Source organism: Vulpes lagopus, chromosome 6, assembly GCF_018345385.1.
Source record: "Vulpes lagopus strain Blue_001 chromosome 6, ASM1834538v1, whole genome shotgun sequence".
In the NCBI taxonomy this organism is placed as follows: domain Eukaryota; kingdom Metazoa; phylum Chordata; class Mammalia; order Carnivora; family Canidae; genus Vulpes; species Vulpes lagopus.
The window spans coordinates 72,428,312-72,451,303 of NC_054829.1; the positions used below are offsets into that span (position 1 = coordinate 72,428,312).

General features: G+C 37.2%; 1 protein-coding gene across 2 annotated transcripts in view; it reads left to right on the forward strand.

Annotated features, from left to right (window-relative positions):
• The window catches only part of TRIP11 (thyroid hormone receptor interactor 11), a 71,796-nt gene that overhangs the window by 37,045 nt on the left and 11,759 nt on the right, over positions 1–22,992 (forward strand). For both annotated transcript variants that reach the window (XM_041758441.1, XM_041758442.1), the window contains 5 exons: positions 604–797; positions 5,834–5,997; positions 7,039–7,142; positions 12,107–12,206; positions 22,874–22,955. In XM_041758441.1, the coding sequence (XP_041614375.1) occupies positions 604–797; positions 5,834–5,997; positions 7,039–7,142; positions 12,107–12,206; positions 22,874–22,955 (644 nt within the window). The remainder of the gene's footprint in view (positions 1–603; positions 798–5,833; positions 5,998–7,038; positions 7,143–12,106; positions 12,207–22,873; positions 22,956–22,992) is intronic.

Here is a 22,992-nt window from a genome sequence, read left to right on the forward strand (position 1 = left end):
GAGACAGAATCATAAGCATGGGGGACAAACTGGTGCTTGCTAGAGGGGAGGAGTTTAGGGAGAATGGGCAAAATAGGTCAAGGGGATTTAGAGGTAAAAATTTCTAGTTCTAAGTAAGTCACAGGGATGAAGAATACATTACAGGGACTATAGTCAATAATATTGTAGTAACGTATGATGATAGTGCACTTACTGTGATGAGTAGAGCATGGCATATATAGAGTTGTTGGATCACTATGTTGTACACTTGAAACTAGGGTAGCATCATCATATACTTCAACTTAAAAAAATTCTCACCCATAAATTATAAAAAAATGAAATTTTTCCTGAAAAAGTGGTCTGTCACAAAGATCCTCGTACTTTGTACAATTCCATTTTCTGTTATAGCCATAGGGAATGAGCTCTTACAAGGTGAAACTTCCAGATGAATAGTCAAGTGGATTTTCAGAGACTTTTTCTAATACAAATACATCTTGCAATATAAGAAATAAGTATATAATAATATACTTAAGTAATGGGCAAAAGATTTGATAACAAAGTGGCTTGTAGAGTAGAAAGGGGAACATTTTATAGAAGAAAAATAAAAAGATGTCCTCTGCCTAGGTTCAACATTTACGCGACAAAGAATTACGCTTAAACCAGGAGCTAGAGAGATTGCGTAACCATCTTTTAGAATCAGAGGATTCTTACACCCGTGAAGCTTTGGCTGCAGAAGAGAGAGAGGCCAAACTGAGAAGGAAAGTCACAGTATTGGAGGAAAAGCTAGTTTCATCTTCTAATGCAATGGAAAATGCAAGGTAACTTTTCCTTGTTTTTAGCACCCATATTAGCTGAACACTTCTTGAGTGTCAGAATTAGTTAAGCATTTTTCCTGGGTTACCTCATTTTACGAAATTCATTATCTCCATTTGACAGATGAAGATACTGAGGGTAAAGAGGTTTTAGTAAGCTGCCCAAGATCAGACTCAGAGTATGTGTGCAGGTTTCACATTCAGGTCTGTAACTCTTGACCAGATCTGGCATTCACATAGCTCCCTCTGAATTGTTTTCTTTTTCCCCTTTTAAAAAATACTATTTTATTTATTATTATTTTTTTTATCATAATTGTACTAGCTCTTTCTAAATTGTAACTATCACCCTAGATAATTGTCTCTTACTGTTTTAAGAGTTTAGACTTAAATTCTGATTTTCTTTTTCTTTTTTTTTTTTTTTTCCCCCATTTGTGATTAGCTTTGTCAGTCTCCCAAAGAACTAATTTGATTTATGTGATTTTACCCTGGATCAAATGGTCTAAGGTTGAATAAGGTTTGGATGTTAGAAGGGACTGAGTAAAGGAAGTAACAGGGTGAAGACCTAGTTCAGTATGAATTAACTCTTGGTTTGTTGGACCTTTTGAGTTACTAGGTCCCTACTTATGTATTTTTATTGCTGTTTTTACTAGAATACCGGTTTTTAGTAAAAGGTTCAGGAACAGTAAGTGGAGGAGATGTGTGGGGTGTAAGGCATGGGGTAGGGGTGCAGAGTTTCCAGCTCTCTCCCAGCAAGCACCTCTCCTCACATCGCCCAGTACTCACCAGCCCAGAAGCTTTCCAAACCCTCTCCTTGTGAGTTTTTATGTAGGTCTCATTACAGAGGCATGATTGATTCCCTGCCTATATATTTTAAATTTTTAATTCTCTCAATAAAATGTATTTTCTTTTTTTCCCTGTTTATTATAAAAACATATTTTGCACTTCAGGAAAATCATGTAAACTAAAAAGAACATAAAGTCACAGTCCCACCAAGAGATAATCCTTTTCAGTGCCTTTGCATGCTTCTTACAAATGTATGTGTATATTACATATGTTGTGTTTTTTTTTTAACGTGGGACTCATCACAGGGCTTTAACTCCCAACCCTGAGCTGAGGTCTACAGTCGGTTTTTCAACCAACTATAAGCCACCCAGGTGCCCCATATTATATGTATTTCTAAAACAAAATTAAGGTCATTCTATTGATACCGTTTTGTAATCTGCTTCTGTACCTAGTGAGTATCAGCATATGTTACACCATGTTTCTGTAATATCATTTTATAGCTACATAGTATGCCATTATTTGGATTTTCCATAATGTCTTTAATCTAGTCATTTATTATTTGGACATTCAGAAGTGTTTCAACTTTTCAAAATTTATATTAAGAGTGGTGTCATATTATCCCAAGATAGGTATTTTTGTGTTGATGACAAATTACCTCCTTAGCATAAATTTTCAGAAATGGCAGTTCTGGTAAAGGACATTTTTAAAACTTTTGAGGTATATTGCCAAATAATCTTCCAGAAAAATTAGTTTTTCACTGCATATGATGCTAAGGGAGATAAAAGGATGTGGTATATATTACTCCTGTCTGTGAAGTGATCATAGGCCAGTGGAGACCGTACTTCTGAGTTGAACTTCTTTTGCTTTGCAGGGAATGTTATTACCTTCAGTCTCAGAAAGAAAACTTGTTTGAAGTGAGTGGTCCTTTGTATGTCTGTTTCACACTGGCAGAAATGCCAAAGCATTCCCAGGCTATAAAATTGATAATCCTTGGGACACCTGGGTGGCTCAGTGGTTTAGCGCCTGCCTTCAGCCCAGGGCTTGATCCTGGAGACCCATGATCGAGTCCCACGTTGGGCTCCCTGTATGGAGCTTGCTTTTCCCTCTGCCTGTGTCTCTGCCTCTCTCTCTCTCTATCTCATGAATAAATAAATGAAATCTTTAAAAAAAAATTGATAATCCTTCAAATTTTTGAATCCTTCTTTTCTTTAATTAAAATAGTTTCTGGGCTATCTACTACCTCATTAGCCTTATTTCACACTATCATCTATATCTAGCCAAACTATCTTATGCAGTCCTCTAGCTAGAGCTGCTGCTTTCCTATTTCTTCTCTTTTTTTTTTTTTTTTTTTTTAAGATTTATGTATTAGAGAGAGAGCTCACACTTGTGAGCAGGGGGAGGGGCAGAGGGAGAGAGAGAGAATTTCCAACATACTCCCCACAGAGCAGATGTCAGGCTCCATCTCCTGACCCTGGGATCATGACCTGAGCCAGAATCAAGAGTCAGTGGGATGCCTGGGTGGCTCTGAGGTTGAGCATCTACCTTGGGCTCAGGGTGTGACCCCGGGGTTCTGGAATTGAGTCCTGCATCGGGCTCCCCACAGGGAGCCTGCTTCTCCCTCTGCCTGTGTCTCTGCCTCTCTGTGTCTCTCATGAATAATTAAAATCTAAAAAAAAAAAGAAAGAAAAAAGAATCAAGAGTCAGTGGTCAACTGACAGAACCACCCAGGCACCCCAGCTTCTGCCTTTTCACATCATATTCTTCTACCTGAAGAGTAGGCTTGATTCCTAATAGTTCTTCTGTTAGTCCCACCTGTTCTTCAAACACCATTTCCTTCATAAAGAATGCTTTATTTATCACCCCACTCCTCAAATTCAAAACCAAACCCTGGTGTGATGGTTTTCTTTTGAACCTGCATCATGCTTTGTTTGAGTCTTCTTTTTTTGAGAGACACAGGCAGAGGGAGAAACAGGCTGCCTATAGGGAGCCCAATGGGAGACTTGATCCCAGGACCGGGGGATCACGCCCTGAGTCGAAGGCAGATGCTCAACCACTGAGCCACCCAGGTGTCCCTTTGCTTAAGTCTTCACTAGCACACTTGTATTTTACTTTAGGGTACAAATAATTTTGACCCATCTTATATCTTGTACCAGGCACTGAAATATAAACTCCCTAGGAGTGGGGATGATGGCATTTATTTTGTGCCCTTCCCATAGCATATATATATATTTTTTTTTTTTTTAAGATTTTTATTTATTTATTCATGAGATAGAGAGAGAGAGAGAGAGAGGCAGAGACACAGGCAGAGGGAGAAGCAGGTTCCATGCAGGGAGCCTGACGTGGGACTCAATCCCGGGTCTCGAGGATCAGGCCCTGGGCTAAAGGTGGCACTAAAGTGCCGAGCCAGGGATCCCTGGGTGGCGCAGCGGTTTGGCGCCTGCCTTTGGCCCGGGGCGCGATCCTGGAGACCCGGGATCGAATCCCACGTCGGGCTCCCGGTGCATGGAGCCCGCTTCTCCCTCTGCCTATGTCTCTGCTTCTCTCTCTCTCTCTCACTGTGTGCCTATCATAAATAAATAAAATTAAAAAAAAAAAAATTAAAAAAAAAAAAAAAAAAGTGCCGAGCCACCCTGGCTGCCCCCACAGCATTTTTTTTTTTTTTAAAGATTGTATCTATTTATTCATGAGAGACATAGAGAGAGATAAAGAGGCAGAGACACAGGCAGAGGGAGAAGCAGGCCCGATGCAGGGAGCCAGACGTGGGACTTGATCCTGGGTCTTCAGGATCACGCCCTGGACCAAAGGTAGCGCTAAACCGCTGAGCCACCCAGGCTGCCCCACAGCATATTCTTAACACCTAGTTCATGGATACTTCTGTAATGCTTGTTGAATGAGTGACTGACGTCTACAAACCAGATTATAGTGTTTTGAGCCCTTGATTAACTATCGTAATAACTGGTATTTATTAACTTTTTGAGTGACATCATAGCTCATTTCATCTTTGCAATCACCTGTTGAAAGACATGCTAACAGGCAAAGTTGTGTAAAGTCCAGAAATATTTGGGGGCAAAATTCAGTTTCCTGATTATCAATTTACTGCTCTTCCCACAAGAGGGTGCTGTTGGGTAGTTTCCTTAAAGTGAGCTGTGCTTAATGGGTATTAAAGGACTGCTCCTGAGTAAGAATGTATTAACTGGATATTAAAAACCCAGGAAAGACTATTGCAGTGCAGTATTTTGTTTGCAATCATTATACATTAAGTAAGTACATCAATGACATAAGCCGGGGTAAAAAGATTGCACTGGAATCTCTTATTATTTGGGCAGGTGTGGGGTTATTGTATTTAATATAAAAAGAAACAAAGATGATGGTAAAAGATAACTAACTAGTAATCAGAACATTTTTTCAATGGGACGGCCTTTGGAAAGTTGTAAGTTCACCATGATTGCAAATGTCAAAAGCCAAGGAGGTTTCAGAATCCATTGCTAATTGGGTTGGAAGCCAGACAAAATGACTTCCAAGGTCCCCTGCAACTTAAAATTTTGTGATAAATTACTTTTTAGCCTGGAAAAATGAAAATTGCAAGCTGTGTGTGAATTTTTAGTATACTAACATGTATTGTATGAAAGTCCAGCTTTTAATCTTTAAAATGACTGCCATTTGTTCAAAGTCACTCTCATGGGGAAAATGATTGAATTAACAAAACAAAGAGAACAAAGATCAGAGGAACTCTCTGAGTTTTTTTGAAATCTAACTTGAATTTAATGCAATGGAATGTAAGGAAGGTCAGATTCATAGAGACAGAAGGTAGAGTGGTGGATGCTGGGGGAAAGGGGAGTTCCTGCTTAGTGGATATAGAGCTTCCCTTCGGGATGACGAAGTTCTAGAGAGGGATGGTGGTGATGATTGTACAACAGTGTGGATATACTTAGTACCACTGATCTGTATACTTAAAAATGGATAAAATGGTAAATGTTATATAAATACTTCCACAAAAAAAAAGAGGTTTCATCTTATAAAGTAAATAGAAAGAGTTGGCTTTTATTTTATTTTACTTTATTTTATTTATTTTTTGTAGAGGAGTGGGAGGTGGAAGGGGCAGAGAGAAAATCTTAAGCCGACTCCTCACTGAGCACAGAGCCCAACACAGGACTCAGTCTCACAACCCTGATATCATGCCTTCAGCCGAAATCAGGAGTCGGATGCTTAACCCTCTGGGCCACACAGGCGCCCCTGACTTTAATTGTCTTTGTTGGAAGCCATCAGGCCAGTTTGCAGGTAGAGTCACTGCAGGAGCAGCTGAATGTGGTCTCTAAGCAGAGGGATGAAACCGCCCTGCAGCTCTCTGTGTCTCGGGAACAAGTAAAGCAGTATGCTCTCTCACTCTCCAACCTGCAGATGGTACTAGAGCATTTCCAGCAAGGTGAGTTGTACAGTCAGTGAAGAAAAATTGTACTTATTGAGAATTCCAGCTTACTTCGGTTCTCCTGTGAAATAGGATGGGGAACTCTTTGAAAGATTACCACTTAGAGGAGGAAAAGATAAGTAGCCATCAACAAGTTGATGTAGACTCCTTTTATAAGTAAGACTAGAGAATGTGCTACATAGTAATTATTAAAGAGCTTTTTGGGTATCATGTGACCAATGAAGGTGAGAATTGGGGAAGGATGATCACATGATAAAGAGAGGACCATGTAGAAGCAATGCTTAGATTTTGAGATACTGGTCAGAGGTTGAATCTACTTCAGAGAGTTAATCACCAGTAATTACTGTCCTTTGAAATATTGATTGACTCGTTCTTAGCTGTTCATCCATACCTTGAGGCAACTACATTTTCTAGTCCAGGTGGATATATTTTTCTGAAGACATAGTAACAGTGACCAGAGAACAGTATTACTGTGATAACCAAATATGCTTTTTCATATCTATTACCCATCCTCAGATTTACCTCCTTTAGATCATTCATTTTACCTGTTTGTTTATTTGTATTTCAGTAATGTTTGGCAGTGAATTAACTGCTAGTAGGGAGCAGGTGATTAGGGGATATGAAGGGCATGAAGTAACAGGAGTTACGGTTTTGTACCTAAGCAAAACTTTAAATTCATACATAGGTAGATCTTCAGGCTTACTCATGGTTGAAATCTTAAATTTTAAAATAAGAATTCTCAAGGTCTGTTATACATAATACTTACTGGAACAGACAGGTGTACAAAATAGTGTGACCATAGGGAAGACTTTGCCAAAGAAAAGATATTTGAGTGGAGTTCTGAAGGGAGGGAAGGGTTTTGCATGATGGACAAGATGGAGGAAACCAGTCTCTTTAATTCCAGCTCACATGATCTAAAGGCATATAAAATATTCTTGTTGAGATATTTGAACTGTTTCTGTTGAATTGTTAAAATTTCAAGTGGTATAAAATTCTAATTCACACAATTGCAGGATACTAATATAACTTTCTTTTCAGAGGAAAAAGCTGTGTATTCTGCTGAACTAGAAAAGCACAAACAGCTTATAGCTGAATGGAAGAAAAAGGCAGAAAATCTGGAAGGAAAACTGATGTCATTACAGGTTGGTCGAAATAATTCTTTCCTGTAAATTTCATTCATGAACAATCATTTGTGGAATCTATATCTCAAAATAATCTAAACAATTAATTTTAGTAAATACTGTTTGAGTGGTTACGTGGAATCCTATTCTGGTATATAATGGTGAACAAGATATTCAGGTTTTTCCCTATTTGGCTTAAAGTTTAGACATAACAAATATGAGATGATGGGAAATTTTAATTCTTTAGCATAGATGGTTATATTACGGGGCCACTAAAAAAAATTTATACTGTTAACTTTATAATTTTCTCTTTTCACTAAGATATATTGGGCACTCTATTTTACATGGATTAAATGTAAAATAATCCATGGGGATGGATTGGGATGGCTCAGCGGTTAAGCGTCTGCCTTCGACTCAGGGCGTGATCCTGGAGTTCCTGGATCGAGTCCCACATCGGGCTCCCTTCGTGGAGCCTGCTTCTCCCTCTGCCTATGTCTCTCTCTCTCTCTCTGTCTCTCATGAATAAATAAATAAAATCTTTTAAAAATAATAAAATAATGTATATACTTTAGATCTTTTTCTTTTATAGCGTAATACTTCAAAATATCTTTGTTATACTTCATATGTAGAAAAACTGACATGAAAATGACTTGCTTTTAGGATTTAGAATGAACTTTTCTAACTCATAAGTAGACTTTGTTGATATTTGGTGGAAAGTAATAAAATCTGTTTACCTGTCATTAGTGGTGAATGTGCTATCCAGGCTTATTAATATTCCTAATAAAAGACATATTTCCCTTAAAGTTTTGAAATTCTTATTAAATACTGAGTGACTGCAAAACAGTATTTAGGTAGTACACGTAAAATAAAAGAGCAATATAGCAGATAACCTCATACTTGCCCACCCAGGATAAGAAAAGGATTGTCTTTTTTTTTTTTTTAAGATTTTATTTATTTATTCATGAGACACAGAGAGAGAGAGAGAGATGCAGAGACACAGGCAGAGGGAGAAGCCGGCTCCATGCAGGGAGCCCAATGCGGGACTTGATTCCCCAGTCTCCAGGATCAGGCCCTGGGCTGAAGGCAGCGCTAAACCGCTGAGCCACCCAGGCTGCCCAGGAATGTCATTTTTAAGTCCTGTTGTGCTCTCAGTATCTCATCCCCTTCTTATCACTTCATAGAGAACCAAGAGTCCAGAATGTTACATTTATTACCCTTTGTTTTTCTTTATGGTTTTATCACATATATCTGCATCTCCAAATGATGCATTGTATGGTTTCGCATATTTTTGAACTCTTCTATAAATTTAAATTTTTTGAAATGTATGTAAATTCAGTAATTGTCCTGAAACTTTCTTTTTTCACTTAGTATTATATTCATGAGTTTTAGCCATGTTACTGTGTGTTATTATGTGTGCAAAGCTTATTTTTCTCACTGCTGTATTTATTGCATGAATGTTTAATTTATTTACCCATTTTACTGATAAAGGACCTTGCTGTTATCTGCCATACAATGTGGTTATGAACTTCCTTGTTTATATCTCCTGGTGCACATGTTTGAGAGTTTCTTTCATGCTTGTGCCTTTTTTTTTTTTTTTTTAACATTTTATCTATTTATTCACGAGAGAGAGAGAGAGAGAGAGAGAGGCAGAGACACAAGGCAGAGGGAGAAGCAGGCTCCATGCACGGAGCCTGACGTAGGACTGGATCCTGGGTCTCCCTCCAGGATCAAGCCCTGGGCTGAAGGCAGCACTAAACCTCTGAGCTACCCGGGCTGCCCTCAAGCCTGTGTCTTGATTGGAATTGCTGAGTCCTGGGATATATACGGGCAATTTGAGCTTTATTCAATGATGGCAAGTTGTTTTATAGCAATAGTGCTAATGTACTCCTACCAGTGGTGTATAAGAGTTCTTGGTCTACATCCTTGGCAACACTTGGTATTAAAGTGTTTTTGCCAGTGTAGTAAGTGGGAAAGGCTATCTTCTTATGTTTTTTTTTTTTCTTTTTCACATTTGTTTCATTTCATTTTAGTTTAAATTCATTTACCAACATATAGTATAATATATAACACCCAGTGCTCATCCCAAGTGCCCAATCACCCACCCCATCTCCCCACCCTCCTCCCCTTCTGCAACACATCTTATGGTTTTAATTTGCATTTGTCTGACTGCTAACAAGGTCAAGCATCTTTTAATGTGTTTATTGATCATTTATGCTTACTTTCTGGTGAGCTCATTAATATGTTTAAAAAGATATTTTATCCAAGACTTTTAATTGTTTCCAGTGGGTCCAGAGTGTCTCAGCTACCATACATATTGTTAGAAGTGTCCATATCAAAAAAAAAAAAAAAAGAAGTGTCCATATCTTCTTTTTAATCTAACTTTATTTTTAATTTAAAATGTAATATATACTTAGAAAACAAATCAGAAGAGACTAAGAGTGAATTAGTAAAGATAAAAGCTGAAATTGGCGAAATAAAATCCAAACAATGGTAGAAAGAATAATAAAGTCTAAATGTTAATTTTAGAAAAAGTCTTAATGTAGTTTTGAGATTTAATAATTTCTTAAATAGAAATGCTGTGAGGTAAAAAAAAAAAAAATTATTTGAAGGTTTACTTAAATTTCCTTTATACTAAATTTAGTACTTTAGTGGATTTTAATTTTTGTGGATTTTAAATTTTTGTGGATTTTACATTTTTTATTTAAAATTTTTTGTTGCAGTCCCTTTGTGTATCGGTTAGAGTTCAACTTGAGGGATCCCTGGGTGGCGCAGCGGTTTGGTGCCTGCCTTTGACCCAGGGCGCGATCCTGGAGACCCGGGATCGAATCCCACGTCAGGCTCCCGGTGCATGGAGCCTGCTTCTCCCTCTGCCTGTGTCTCTGCCTCTCTCTCTCTCTCTGTGACTATCATAAATAAATTAAAAAAAAATTAAAAAAAAAAATTTAAAAAAGAGTTCAACTTGAGAAGCAGAACCAGTAGGGAGGCAGTGGTGTGTGTGTGTGTGTGTGTGTGCGTATGCATATATATATGACGTGCACAGATATGTATCTGTGAGATTTATTATAAGGAATTGACAATGTGATTGTGGGAGTTGGTACTCAGAATGGAAAGAGGCGTGGGCCAAAGTTGTTCTCCACAGATAATCACAAGCAAGATACAGCTCTGTGGGAGGGGCCAAAGTTGTAGTCCTGCATGAATTTTTTTCTTTTTGGGGACAGCTCATCCTTTATTTCAAGGACTTTGGGCTCAGTCAGGCCCACCTGATTATTCAGGATAAATGCCTTCCTTAAAATTTAGCTGATTAGGAGTTGTGATTACATTTGTAAAATAGCTTCATAGCAACATCTAAATTATGGTTGATTAACCGAGGGCTGTAGCCTATCTAAGAGGACACATGAGAAAAATTCACTTTGATTCAAGATGGTAAAGCTTGACCTAAAACTTACATGAGCCAATACTCTAGAATAGCCAAGAAAATTGTGTGAAAGAACAACAGTGAGGAGCTGTTAATAAACAGCATATTGACTGGATTTGTCAAACAGAAGGAGAATCCAGATATAGAACCCAGGATATATTTGAGAGTTTACTTTATTTTTTTAAAGATTTTGTTTATTCATGAGAAACACAGAGGGATCCCTGGGTGGCGCAGCGGTTTAGCGCCTGCCTTTGGCCCAGGGCGCGATACTGGAGACCCGGGATCGAATCCCACGTTGGGCTCCCGGTGCATGGAGCCTGCTTCTCCCTCTGCCTGTGTCTCTGCCTCTCTCTCTCTCTCTCTCTGTGACTATCATAAATAAATGAAAATTAAAAAAAAAAAAAAAAAACTTTGAAAAAAAAAAAAAACACAGAGAGGCAGAGACACAGGCAGAAGGAAAAGCAGGCTCCCACAGGAAGCCTGATGCCGGACTCCATCCCAGAACCCTGGGGTCACGCCCTGAGCCACCTGGGTGTCCCTATTTTTGAGAATTTAAAACCAAACTCTAGTTACAATTTAACGGAAAGAGGATAGATTATCTAATAAGTGATGTTGCCACATGTGGCTGTGTGGAAGAAAATAAAAGTGGATCCCTATCTTACAGCGTATGCAGAAGTAAATTCCAATTGTATTAAAGCTTGGATCCTCAACTGAGAGTGGTGTTGGAGATCTGGGACTATTTTAGCATGTAACAGTGACTGGATTTAGTGGGTGGGGGCCAGGAATGCCAAAAGCAAACCTGTTGAGAAACACTATTTGAAAGATGTAAATATTGAAAACAACAAAATAACCACCTTGCCAGAAAATCTGGAAGAGTACATGCAGAGTCTAGTGGCAAGGAGGAGCCTGACCAAGACTAAAACTCAGGAAGCTGTGAAAACAGAGTAGGATGTGTTTGAGTATACACAATTTAAATACTTTTATGTGGCAGAAGGTATTATGCCGTCAATAGATAAATGCCAGATCTGGCGAATAACACTTGTAGCCCTGATGACAAAGGGTTCTTGACTCCTTTACAAGGTAAAGTTAGAAACAGGCAAGGGTATGCAAAGACGTTTTCACAGAAAAGCAGCTCTAGCTGTCCTGTAAACATGGAAAAATCTCAAATTCACTAGTAGTTAGGGAAATAAAAATTAAAATAATAAAGTAGTAATGAAATGTCATTTTATAACTGTCAGACTCACAAAAATTAAAGAGAACATTTGTTCTATTTCTTAACTTCTTATATCTGCTTTTTGTAGTTTCTATGCTCTTATTGTCACTTTTTAAAACTTCTGTCACCATATTGTCTTTTAGTAAGCATCCTCTTATTTAGTTCTAAGGGAGGCAGTATGCTTACTCTGTGAAGTACGGGCTCTGACTTTGATACTTCCTGTGTGAACCTGCCCCAGGTCACAGAAGTACAGTTTCATTAGCTGAAGGGAAGAAGGTCGATCGACTCTGGCTGCCAGCAATGTAGTTTGTGAAATAGTTTTTGCATGCTGCGTTTTGATGAACTTTTCTTCCTCAGGAGCGTTTTGATGAAGCAAATGCTGCGTTGGATTCAGCATCAAGACTTACAGAGCAGTTAGATTTAAAGGAAGAACAAATTGAAGAACTTAAAAAACAAAGTAGGTGGTTTTTTTCTTTTCTATTTTTCTCCCTCTGATGCTAGCATTGAATCAGATGGAGTCTTCTCCTGTGCGTCCACACAGTTGAGTGAGACCAACTTCCCCTGGCTGTGACTTCCGTTTCCATCACCCATGACCAGCTTGATTCAATTTTAATATGGTCTGAGTGAAACCAGAATCAAAAGTGGGCCTTGGCTATCCAGGTAGTTTTCCTGCATATTGAGGGAATCCAGTTGTATTGATTGTCACCCTGTTGACCATCAAGGGAATTGATTCTTATGGTTAGGACTCCTCCGTAATCATTCTGTGTTCATCCTATCTAAGGCCATGGGATATATCAGGCTGTTATTCTCAAGAAATAGAGTAACTTCTTGTGGAATGAACGTCTGGATATAACTAGCTTTTTATGATTATAGGTGGTGCTCTACCTATAGGCACTCATTATGTAATTGTGTAGTACTTGTAAGATATGAGCCTTGCCAATTCCCTGAGGTGATTCCTATGCTTAGGATTATCAGTTGGGCCTGAGCTAATCAGGTGGTTTATAATGCATTGTTGAATCTAACAGCTGACAAAGATTGCAGGTCTCCATTTAATCTCTGATTTAAAGGCCCCTGGAAGTTGAGCTGTTCTAGAGCTGCATTCAGTAGGTAAATCCTGGAACCTAGAAGTATACCACCTTTACATAGCTGGGTGATCCTGGAACCTAGAAGTATACCACCTTTACATAGCTGGGTTGGGTACAGTAAGCACCAAGGCATGTAATTAAAGAATTAAGAAGTGCCACCTAACATAAAATAGAAATTAGAAGTAGGCAAAATTAGGAGGAGATGGCACAGTGGACATGCTGTCAGATGACAGAAACAAGGACTTGAACACTAAAGAGGCAAGCCAGCAGGAAGCACTGAAGCATGGGTACCAACAGACAAACCAGAGGAAGTTGTCCTGAATCTGACAGCAGACCGCAGATGAAAGATTTGTAGGACTACAAAAAACAATAAGGTACATCACATGAGGTAGGTGTCCTCAAGGTAATCTGCTTCTGAGGCAAATAATTGCCCTTACTTGGTCAGACTTGGCCAGCCTTGGAATTCTAACTCTCGTGGGGGTGAGAAATGGGCAGCAAGGAAACAATTACATACTGAGTATTGTGGGCGATTTATACTGCATTATCTCTAGTCTTCACAAGCAATTCTAGAGTAGGTTGATAGGAATTTCATTTTATAAGTCAAAGAAACTCAGGTTTGAACTCTGATCTTCTTACCCTTGACCAAAGCTCATGATGTTTCCGTATTACTTTATTTCCATCCTGTCAGGAAAATGGTTACTTACAATCTGACTTGTATTTTGTTCTGTGTATCTCCATCTCCTTTAAATATAGGACAGCATCCTTTATATATTGTGCCCTAAGTGTTGATATGGTTGCTCGTAGGGGGAGGCAGTACTTACTGAGAAAATGCCAGAGCAACTATAGCAGTATCTGAAGACATATGGCCAACCCAGAGAAGACACACTGGATACCCAAGGGATTAGCCAGAGAATTGACAGCTTAGGGTAGTGCTAGACTGCTGCAAGTGAAAAGGCAGTATTCTGAGCCAACACATTGGTCTGTGACACCCCATTGCTCTGTGGCATGCTGCTATATGTTTAAGGCCACATCCCTTTTTAGAGACCTACTTGAGTTGTTTCCTGCAGATGATGTTAAGATAAAAAATTCTGTGACTTACTGTAGTTGGTAAATATTATCAGAGTCCCTGTACTACTTTGTACTCATTGAGGCGCTCATTTAAACCCCCAGTAGCAGAATATTTCAGATTTAGATTATTATATCTGACGAGGCTTAGGTGGCTTTGGTCCCTATTGATATAAAAAATGACAATTACCATTCAGTGTAAATGCATAGGAACTTTGGACTCATTCTGTGGGGCAAATATTAGGTGCAGGAAACTCTGATTATGCTTACACAACTGGTATTTGAGAGGACAGGCAAGAGGCCAGTGTTGCACAGACAGGAAGGGGAGTAAAGAGACTGTTCTGTTGTCTTTAAGTCATTCTTGCCATTTACATTCTTGTCTCTTCTTAACGATCTGTTTTCTTTTATTACCGTAGTGCTTAATACTGCTTTTATATCTGTAAACACAAATGTGATTTTAGAGCAGCTCAAAGCTGCTCTCTTGATTTGGTAATATAAATAAAACCTTGATTGGCTTGGTTGTTTCAAAAGAATCACTGTATATTTTCTTTCATAGATCATTAAGTACTTTAAATGTTGATTGATGTTGTAATACTGTACTTTATTTTTAACACGAAACTTGGCCAGACAGCGAAAATATTTGCCAGGAGAAACAATTTTGAAAAAGACAGATTGGCTTTTGTTGCAAGAAAGTACATGGAGACTTGAGTTATAGAAGCAAAGTATTGTTTTATTTCTAAGCATCTGTACTGATGATTAGTTGATATGGAGTTTCAACATTTAAACAATATTGGGAAACTCTTTAAAAGTGGTATTTTATTCAAATTGCTTGGTTATGTTCTTGCTACTGGAGATGAGATAATTCGTTCTGGTCAAACGTATAAAAAGGGAGATATTATACCTAACACCAGTATTAAAGCAATAGATCATTGATGATTTTATTCATTCTTAGAGGACACAATTGTGTATGTACTTGCAACTGCAGTTCTAGGTTCAGGGTATTTACAGGCCTTGTCTGAAAAGTATGAAGATACCTTACCAGGCATTAAGTAATTAATGAGAACTGACTACTTGGCCTCATGCTAAATGCTGTGTGAGATAGTAGAGAGGATCCTTTTTTTCAAGGAGCTTAGTGAAGAAAGTAACAGTGTAGATACAGCATAGGTTCACAGTGTAAAACAGTGGCACACAGCAGTGGTCATAAGACAGCACATATTTACTCTCTAAGAATCTCCTTGAGGGTCAGGGGATTCCATGGAAGAAAGCAACTTGAGCAGAGCCCTAAATTAGTAGGGAGATTTTACCCCTAAAATGTAAAGGAAATCCTAAGATCCTATAGGTGCTATATTTTAGTAGATAATGTGGCTGGTAGAAGAAATGTTGCTTTGCTTCCTTCTAGAAATTATTCTTTCAGCATTTTACCTGAAAATATTTTTGTTCAGTATAGTTCCAAAGACTTACTACACACACCATCCTGTATTACTGATTTTTCAAACTTAAGATGCTTGTCCTCTGTGGAGCAGATAGGAGGACATAGTCTTTGAGTCACTGTTTTGAATTGATCAGAGTTCAGAATTTCTGTGGAATTGTCTACATGGGAAAATACACACCTCTGGAAACCAAGATCATAGCTGAGCCATTAAAAGATACATCGTCTTGCTATATTTATGCCCAGATTTGACCTTCTACTTCTTTCACTTTCTTGTTCTCTGCCATCATCTTTGAGATAAATTCCTGCTTAAATGAAAATGATGGATAAAGTTGAAATAGAAAGCACAAAATAGTTCTCATTTTGATAACAATTTTCATAACAATACAAATTTAGGTTCTAGCATTGCATTGCGAGTAACTTTCGGTATGTCTGCCAGTATAGAGCTGCACCGGGAAGGGCACCATAACTGACTTTTATGTTTTTGTTGTTAGTTTTTTAAGACTACCTTTTTAGAGTAGTTTGAGATTTATAACAAAGTTGAGAGGGAGGTACAGACATTTCCCATATAACCCCTTCCCCCCATTATTAACATCACTCACCAGAATGGTACTTTTTTTTTTTTTTCAACCAAGGATGAACCTGTAGTGACACAAGGTTTTTGACCCACTTAAAAAAAAAGTTGTTTTTTTTTTAAAGAAGCTTTGGGGGATGAGCACTGGGTGTTATTCTATATGTTGGCAAATTGAACACCAATAAAAAATAAATTTATAAAAAAAAAATAAAGAAGCTTTGGTGCCTGCTTTTTAAAAAGTCTGTTAAGTTGAGAATGGAAAATTTTCTTAAGTGTTTTTTTTTTTCCTTGAAGAAAATCTAGAAGAACGTATAAAATAAGCCCCAGTAAACCATCTGTAATATGAAGCATAAATATATGTTTTAAAACTACAAATATAAAAGAGGTTTAAAATGTTTTTCATGGAACCACTTTTATGGTGCTAGATGGTGGAGTTTTTATTTTAAATAAAGACATTCCGTTTTCCAGGACATGATTTATACAAGAAAACATATAATGTCCTGTTGAACATAGGCCAGAAACATTCCCAGACGCTTTGTTACCCAAACCTTTTGAGGGATTTCTTTATAGATGTTTTTGGCAGAAGTGGTGATTTTAGAGGAAACATATAAGAAATACCAGATGCAGTTTTCTGAATTGCCATAAATGGTTAAAAAAATTATTTGTGATGATATAAACATCTGGGTATACTAGACAATGCCAGGACTTTAGTTAAAAAAAAAAAAAAAGTTTATATCAATTAGGCGAATAACTAAGCCCTTTTTGACTTAATGGTTATTTTTTAAATGTGTGTTTTAAAATAAATTACATCGAGATGGGAATGTTTTTGGTTATTGCATTTTGTGTGTTTTCCTTCATATGGACAGAGTAATTCAGAACATAAATCATTTCTTCTTTTTGTCTTTTGTTCCATTCTTCCCAGATATTCTCCCTTCCTGAGGAGAAATCAATCATTCTTTCATGTACATATCAAAAATTCATTGTTTCCTGCTGTGTACCCAGCACTGAAATAGGCACTGGAAATACAAAGGTTAGGGACTGGTACTTTCAGGAGGTTTGTAGTCTGGCAAGGAGGGGAAGAATACATGTAATCACAGATACGTGACAGATACTGTTTCAAACAGAAGGAACAATTCATTCAGCTTGGTGATGGTGATGTGAAGGGTAGTGAAGGCTAGTGAACGGTATACTTGACCTCACTTGAATGATGAATAGGTACAGTGAAGCAGGCAGGGACTTGGGGGAGAGCATTCTAAATAGATGGAGCAATTCATGTGAATCTATGCAGCTTACTTTGGAAACTGTCTGAAGAGCCAGTGGACTGGGAATGACCAAAGGGAAGGCATAGGTGGAAGTGGATATGTGGTGAAATAAAACTCTAACACAGATTGTAAACTGGGGGCCCAAGTAATAATATAAAAGAACAAATAGGACTAAGTAAAGACAGTGGTGAATTGGAGTTTCCTTAGGGAGGTAGCAAATTCTTGGCTCCATCTGACTGTTGCCATGCAGGCCTGTAGGCCTAATGTCAAATCTCCAGATCTTTCAAGAGACATTGGAAATGTAGACTTTTATGTGAAATATTCCAATTTTTTATGTGATACCAAATTAAAACACCCTGTGCAGGCTGAAAAAACATTTCTTTGGGCCAAATTTAGTCTGTGCTGTTTACAACAGGGAGCTTTCAGAAATGAGTTGAGGGTCAGCCTGTAAGCCTAGAAAACCCTTTGTCATTATTTTCTGTAGTAATGATGATATTCAGTAAGTTGCAAAATTATTGCAGTGGGTTTACTTTTCTCAAAATTGCAGCCCTTTCTTTTGGGATATAACTGGTCTGTGTGAACCTTTTAAAATTAAATATGTAATTTGATTCACAGTATTCAGTGGTTTGTTTCGATATGGCAAAATGCAGTACAAATGATCTGAATTCATAGGAAAGGATTGAGAGAGGAGGGTAGAGAGGGAAAATAAATTTGATCTATTAAAGATATTTATGTAAAACCTCATTTAAATGTACATAGTAACTCTAATTTAATTGTACAAATAATCCAGGAGACCTCAATGTTGCTGTTTCAATGTAGTCAGATTCTGACCTAGTGAAATTCAAGTTAATGAGCTTATATTGTATTAATAAATTTTTTCCCTATGAGTTCATTGCTAGGAAGTGGAATTTCAAAAATTACTTTTCATTCATCAATTAATAATTATAATTATGGAATAAGAAAGCACTCACCATGTACTCTAAATCTTAAAATACTATATGGTTGAAACGGGTTGAGAGAAATTAAAAGACAAAGCAGATGCCATTCATTATCTTTTAACTTCAAATGTTAAATATAAGATACCTTTTTAAAAATTTTTTTTTCTTTATTAGAGAGAGTACACAAGTGGAGGGGAGAGGCAGAGAGGGAGGGAGAAGCAGACTCCCTTGCTGAGCAGGAAACCTGATGTGGGGCTCAATCCCAGGACTGTGGGATCATGACCTGAGCTGAAGGCAGATGCTTAACCCACTGAGCCACCCAGGTGTCCCTATTAAAATGCCTTTAAAAACTATTATTTGGTTTTTATAAAGAAAGTGATGTTGTTGAAATTCTGTGATAAAAAGACTGATTTGCAACCTTTGCTTTGATTATATTTAATTAAATGAAGAGGCTAGGTTTCCTCATATTGGATTTAATGTATTAAGATTCACATTTATTTTTTAGGTAACTAGTACAAGTAAGACACTAGATCCAGTATATTTACCAGTATATCTATAAATGAAATCATCTTTCTAACATTTTTTCTTCCTTCTCTTGGCTCCTTTGCCATGGTTCATAAAGAAGACAAGACAAAATGGAGGCAAAATCATCAGTGTTAATATTAACTAAAGTGATTCCTTATTGGTATTGGTTAGGGGTAGGTTAAAAGATTAATTCTTGAATTATTTTAGAAATCAGATGAGTGAGTGCTAATGCTTAAATATAGCACTTCACTGTTTAGAAAAGTCACATTTAATCAGTAGATTCAAAATACTTTGATATTAAGCATGCATATTTTGCAAAATAGGCAACATCTGGCCCTGGTGAAAGAACCATGGTTCATATCCAAGTCTTGTTATGGGACCATGATTCATATGCAGGTCTTCTGACCCTCAAGTCCTGTTCCAGTCACCTTTGTTTTCTCTGTCAGGTGACTGTTAAATAAATCTGACTTGAGTCTTGTCCAAGGGAGCTAAGTCATGCAACAGCCAAATGACTTTGTAAAGAGTGTGACTTAATTTTATAATGTACTCTGAAGACAGTATTATAGTGCAGTGTCACTAATCACAAATAAAATGTAAAGTTATGATGGACTTATTTGTTGTAGTCAGTTACATTTTATGTTCAATTTTGATTGTAAATCAAGTGATGAAGCCACAGTGTCATCTCTAGGCATTACAGAGAAGAGGCTGTGAGATGGCAGGTTTTTAGGATGGCATGTGTCTAGAGTAACTCTTCCCCTAAACTAGACTAAATTTCAGTTGCTTTATTGTTCAACTTTAAAGCGTATCCCCTAGCCTTTTCTTTTCTTTTTTTTAACTTCCAAAGAATTATTTTGGCCTGCTAGATTATTTCACAGGGATATTATATTTGGCTTAAAACCCATTTCTGAATAACCGTTATTTTGTCTGCCCATATAAATACAGTTTTGATTTCAAATTGTGGTTTGAATTAGTGTTCAGTTTTTGTGGAGAAATATTCAGGATCTCTGGTGGGAGGAAAATAAGGGTGCCTAGAGAAAAAGAGAAGTCCATAAGGATCTTTGAAGTCAGTGTTTGACTTTTTTTCCTAAATCTTTCCTAGTTAATACCATTCTTCCAAGCCCTCCCCCCAAATTCTGAGGGATTTTTTTGTAGACTCAAATATCAGAATATGTTTAAACTACTGCTTGGATTTGAAACAGCCCTCTGCATGCCTGCAGGATATGCAGAGTTATCAATTTTCTATCACATTAATTTAGGACTAACTTGTATTCAGATGAGTTTAAGAAAATTTTCCCTGTTATTTTGGCCATTAGGATACTTTCACCCCACCTTTCAGAACAGAGATTTTAATCAAAATTATACTAATATCAATAAATTTTCATCAAAATATCTTTGATTTGAACTTAATTTTTAAAAATAATTTGTTTTACTTATTTTGAGAGAGAGAGAGGAAGGAAGTAGGGGGAGGGGCAGAGGTATAGCATCTCAAGCAGAGACTCCCTGCTAAGCACAAAGCCCGCTGTGGAGCCAGATGCAGGATTCAATCCCAGGACCCCAAGATCATGTCCTGAGCCAAGATCAAGAGTTGGGACCCTTAACTGACTCAGCCACCCAGGTACCCCTTGACTTCAACTTTATTAAGACAGATTTCTTGATCTGTTTTTTTATAGAGTAAAGTTAAATTTTTCTAATTTATTTTATTAAAATTTTAATCAAAGCAAAATCAACTCTTTGCTCTGTGAATTTTTCTCTGACAATGTCTATCATTCAGTTTTATCTTTCATTTTTTGTAGTAATAGAGAGTATACTGTAGTGGTACTGGTTATGCTCCAAAGCAGTGCTAGCCAGTAAAAATATAATGCAAGCCACATGTATAATTTAACTAATGTTTAGTAGCCATGTTAAAAAGACACAGGTGAGGTTAATTTTAAGTAACATTTTATATAGGCCAATATACAGAATATTATTTTGATATATAATCGATATAAAAATCATTAATTTTAGAAGAAAGTAAATAGGAGAAGGGAAATCTGAGAGAAAGAGAAGGTGGAGTTAAATTTGACCTTTTTCTCTACTACCTCTCCATAGTGGGGGAGGATGAAACAGAAGACTGTGCCCATTGTTACTCTAGCTCTTAACTGTAGTTCATGAGTGGTATTGGTTAATTCAGAACATCAGCAGGAGATTAATTTACCTGATATTCTTCCTCTGAATAATTGCGAATTCTATTTACATTCAGAATGTAGTACTAGAAATGGCCCAAATAGCACCATGTAGTGCTCATAGTATATAGGTGCACATTAAGAACCTAAAATGTCTTTTACTGACTCAGACTTTAACAGTAATCTTGTTCTCTCTCTTTTTTTTAATGTCCAAGTTTAAATTCCTTGCTGGAAAGACAGGAAAGGAAATGTTTGTAGTAGATTTTCCGAATACAAACCTTGCTTTTATAATATGGTTATGGCAACCATCTCTATTTTGGTAAAGTTAGCCTATTATATGAATTACATTTTGCAATTTAGATCTTTTGCAATTTAGAAGAACCAGAAACCATTATAAACAGTTAAACTGAACATTTTTGTATATACATTTGGTACTTTAAATCAGAATATTAGGCATTGTGCAAGGCAGATTGAAACATAAAGCAGATGAATCTGTCCTAATCTGTAGGGTTTAGAGAAAATTTGAGGAAGTGATCTATGAGCTTTGGTGTGAAGGTGAATAGGAGTTAATAGACAGTCCTGATGGAAAAGAGCTTTTCAGGTGAAGAAAAAACATCTGCAGAAGTCTTGCAGTAGGGATTGAGAGTCTAGAAATAAACCATACATTTTTGATCAGTTGGTTTTCAACAAAGGTGCCAAAGGAATAGTTTCTTCAGCATATGGTGTGGAAACAACTAGATATCTACATGCATAAGAATGAAATTGATCCCTTACCTCACACCATGCATGAAAATTAACTCAAAATGGATCATAGACTTGCACTTTAGAGTTAAAATTATAAAACTCTTAGAAGTATACACAGGAGTAAATCTTTGTGTTGTTGAATTAAGCATTGATGCCTTTGATGTGACTCTAAAAGCACATAGCAAAAGAAAAAATAAGTTGGACTTCATCAAAATTGAAAACTCTCGTACTTTAAAGGATAGCATCAAGAAAGCAAAATGACGTCCCATGGAATGGAAGGAAATATTTGTGAGTCCTGTATCTGACAAGAGGACTTGTATCCAGCTACCACCAGGAAAATGCAGCATAATTCAAAGAGTAGTTTTGTGGAAAGAGGTCAGAATATAGTGTTTGGATTGGAGTGCTCCTTGATTTGAAAAGTAGAGCTCTGCTACAGAGCAATCTCTTCATTTCTTTCAGAAACAAACTTGTAATCTAGCTTTGATAAGCATCTCCTTCAGCTCAAACTATCCATTTCTGAGGTGACAGGTATCAAAGCTTCATGGGTCTGGCTCAGAGTTCCTTCGTCTGGGAATCCTTGGCCCCGTGGCATGTTCAGATTTGTGAACAGTGTATCTCCTGTTGTAATTCTAGACCTTGCCTGTAGTACTGCTTGGATTCCAGCCGTTCCGCCAAGATTTTACAGATTTGCTTCCTTTTTAAATAAGAATTATAAAATAAAATAGTTCAGCATTCTTCTGAATTAGTCATAATAAGCTATAGTTATCTTGTTTAGTATGTTAGAACCAGTGATCTGATTTGTGTTTTGCAACCTATATACCTCAGAATACTTTGTCCTGTGAGCTGCATCTGGAGCCATGCTCTTAGTTGTATTAAACACTCTTCTTACCTCACCAAAAATCAAAGTCCAGCCAGGAAAATGGAAAAAGGAAAATCTAAAATTGTCCTTTCCATTTCTCCCCGGAGTGGCTCTGGAAATGTTTTATGCAAGGAAGCAGTGGTGAAAATTTTCTTTTTTGCTATTAAGTTTCTGAAGAGAATGAAACCCCTTTTTGGTTTTTAAATTTTCTACTAAAGAATTGAATCCTTTCTGGGGATAAACTGTGTGAATCAATGCATATCTGGCTGTTAGGTTATTTCTATACCAGAAAGCCCAGTTCCCTGAATCAAAGAAGAAATGGAAGTAATTCAGTATTACTAATTAGAATAAGTGTGTGTGTGTGTGTGTGTATACACACATATACACAAAATTTGCAGGAAAGATGTTATAAAGCTCATATATTCATCCAGGCTATTTTAATCAGTTAATGACTGTCTTTATTCACATGTTTTTAAAACAGATGAACTCCGACAAGAAATGCTGGATGATGTACAAAAGAAATTGATGAACTTAGTAAACAGCACAGAAGGAAAAGTGGACAAGTATGCTTTGCCTTTTAACTTTTATGTATTTTATGGA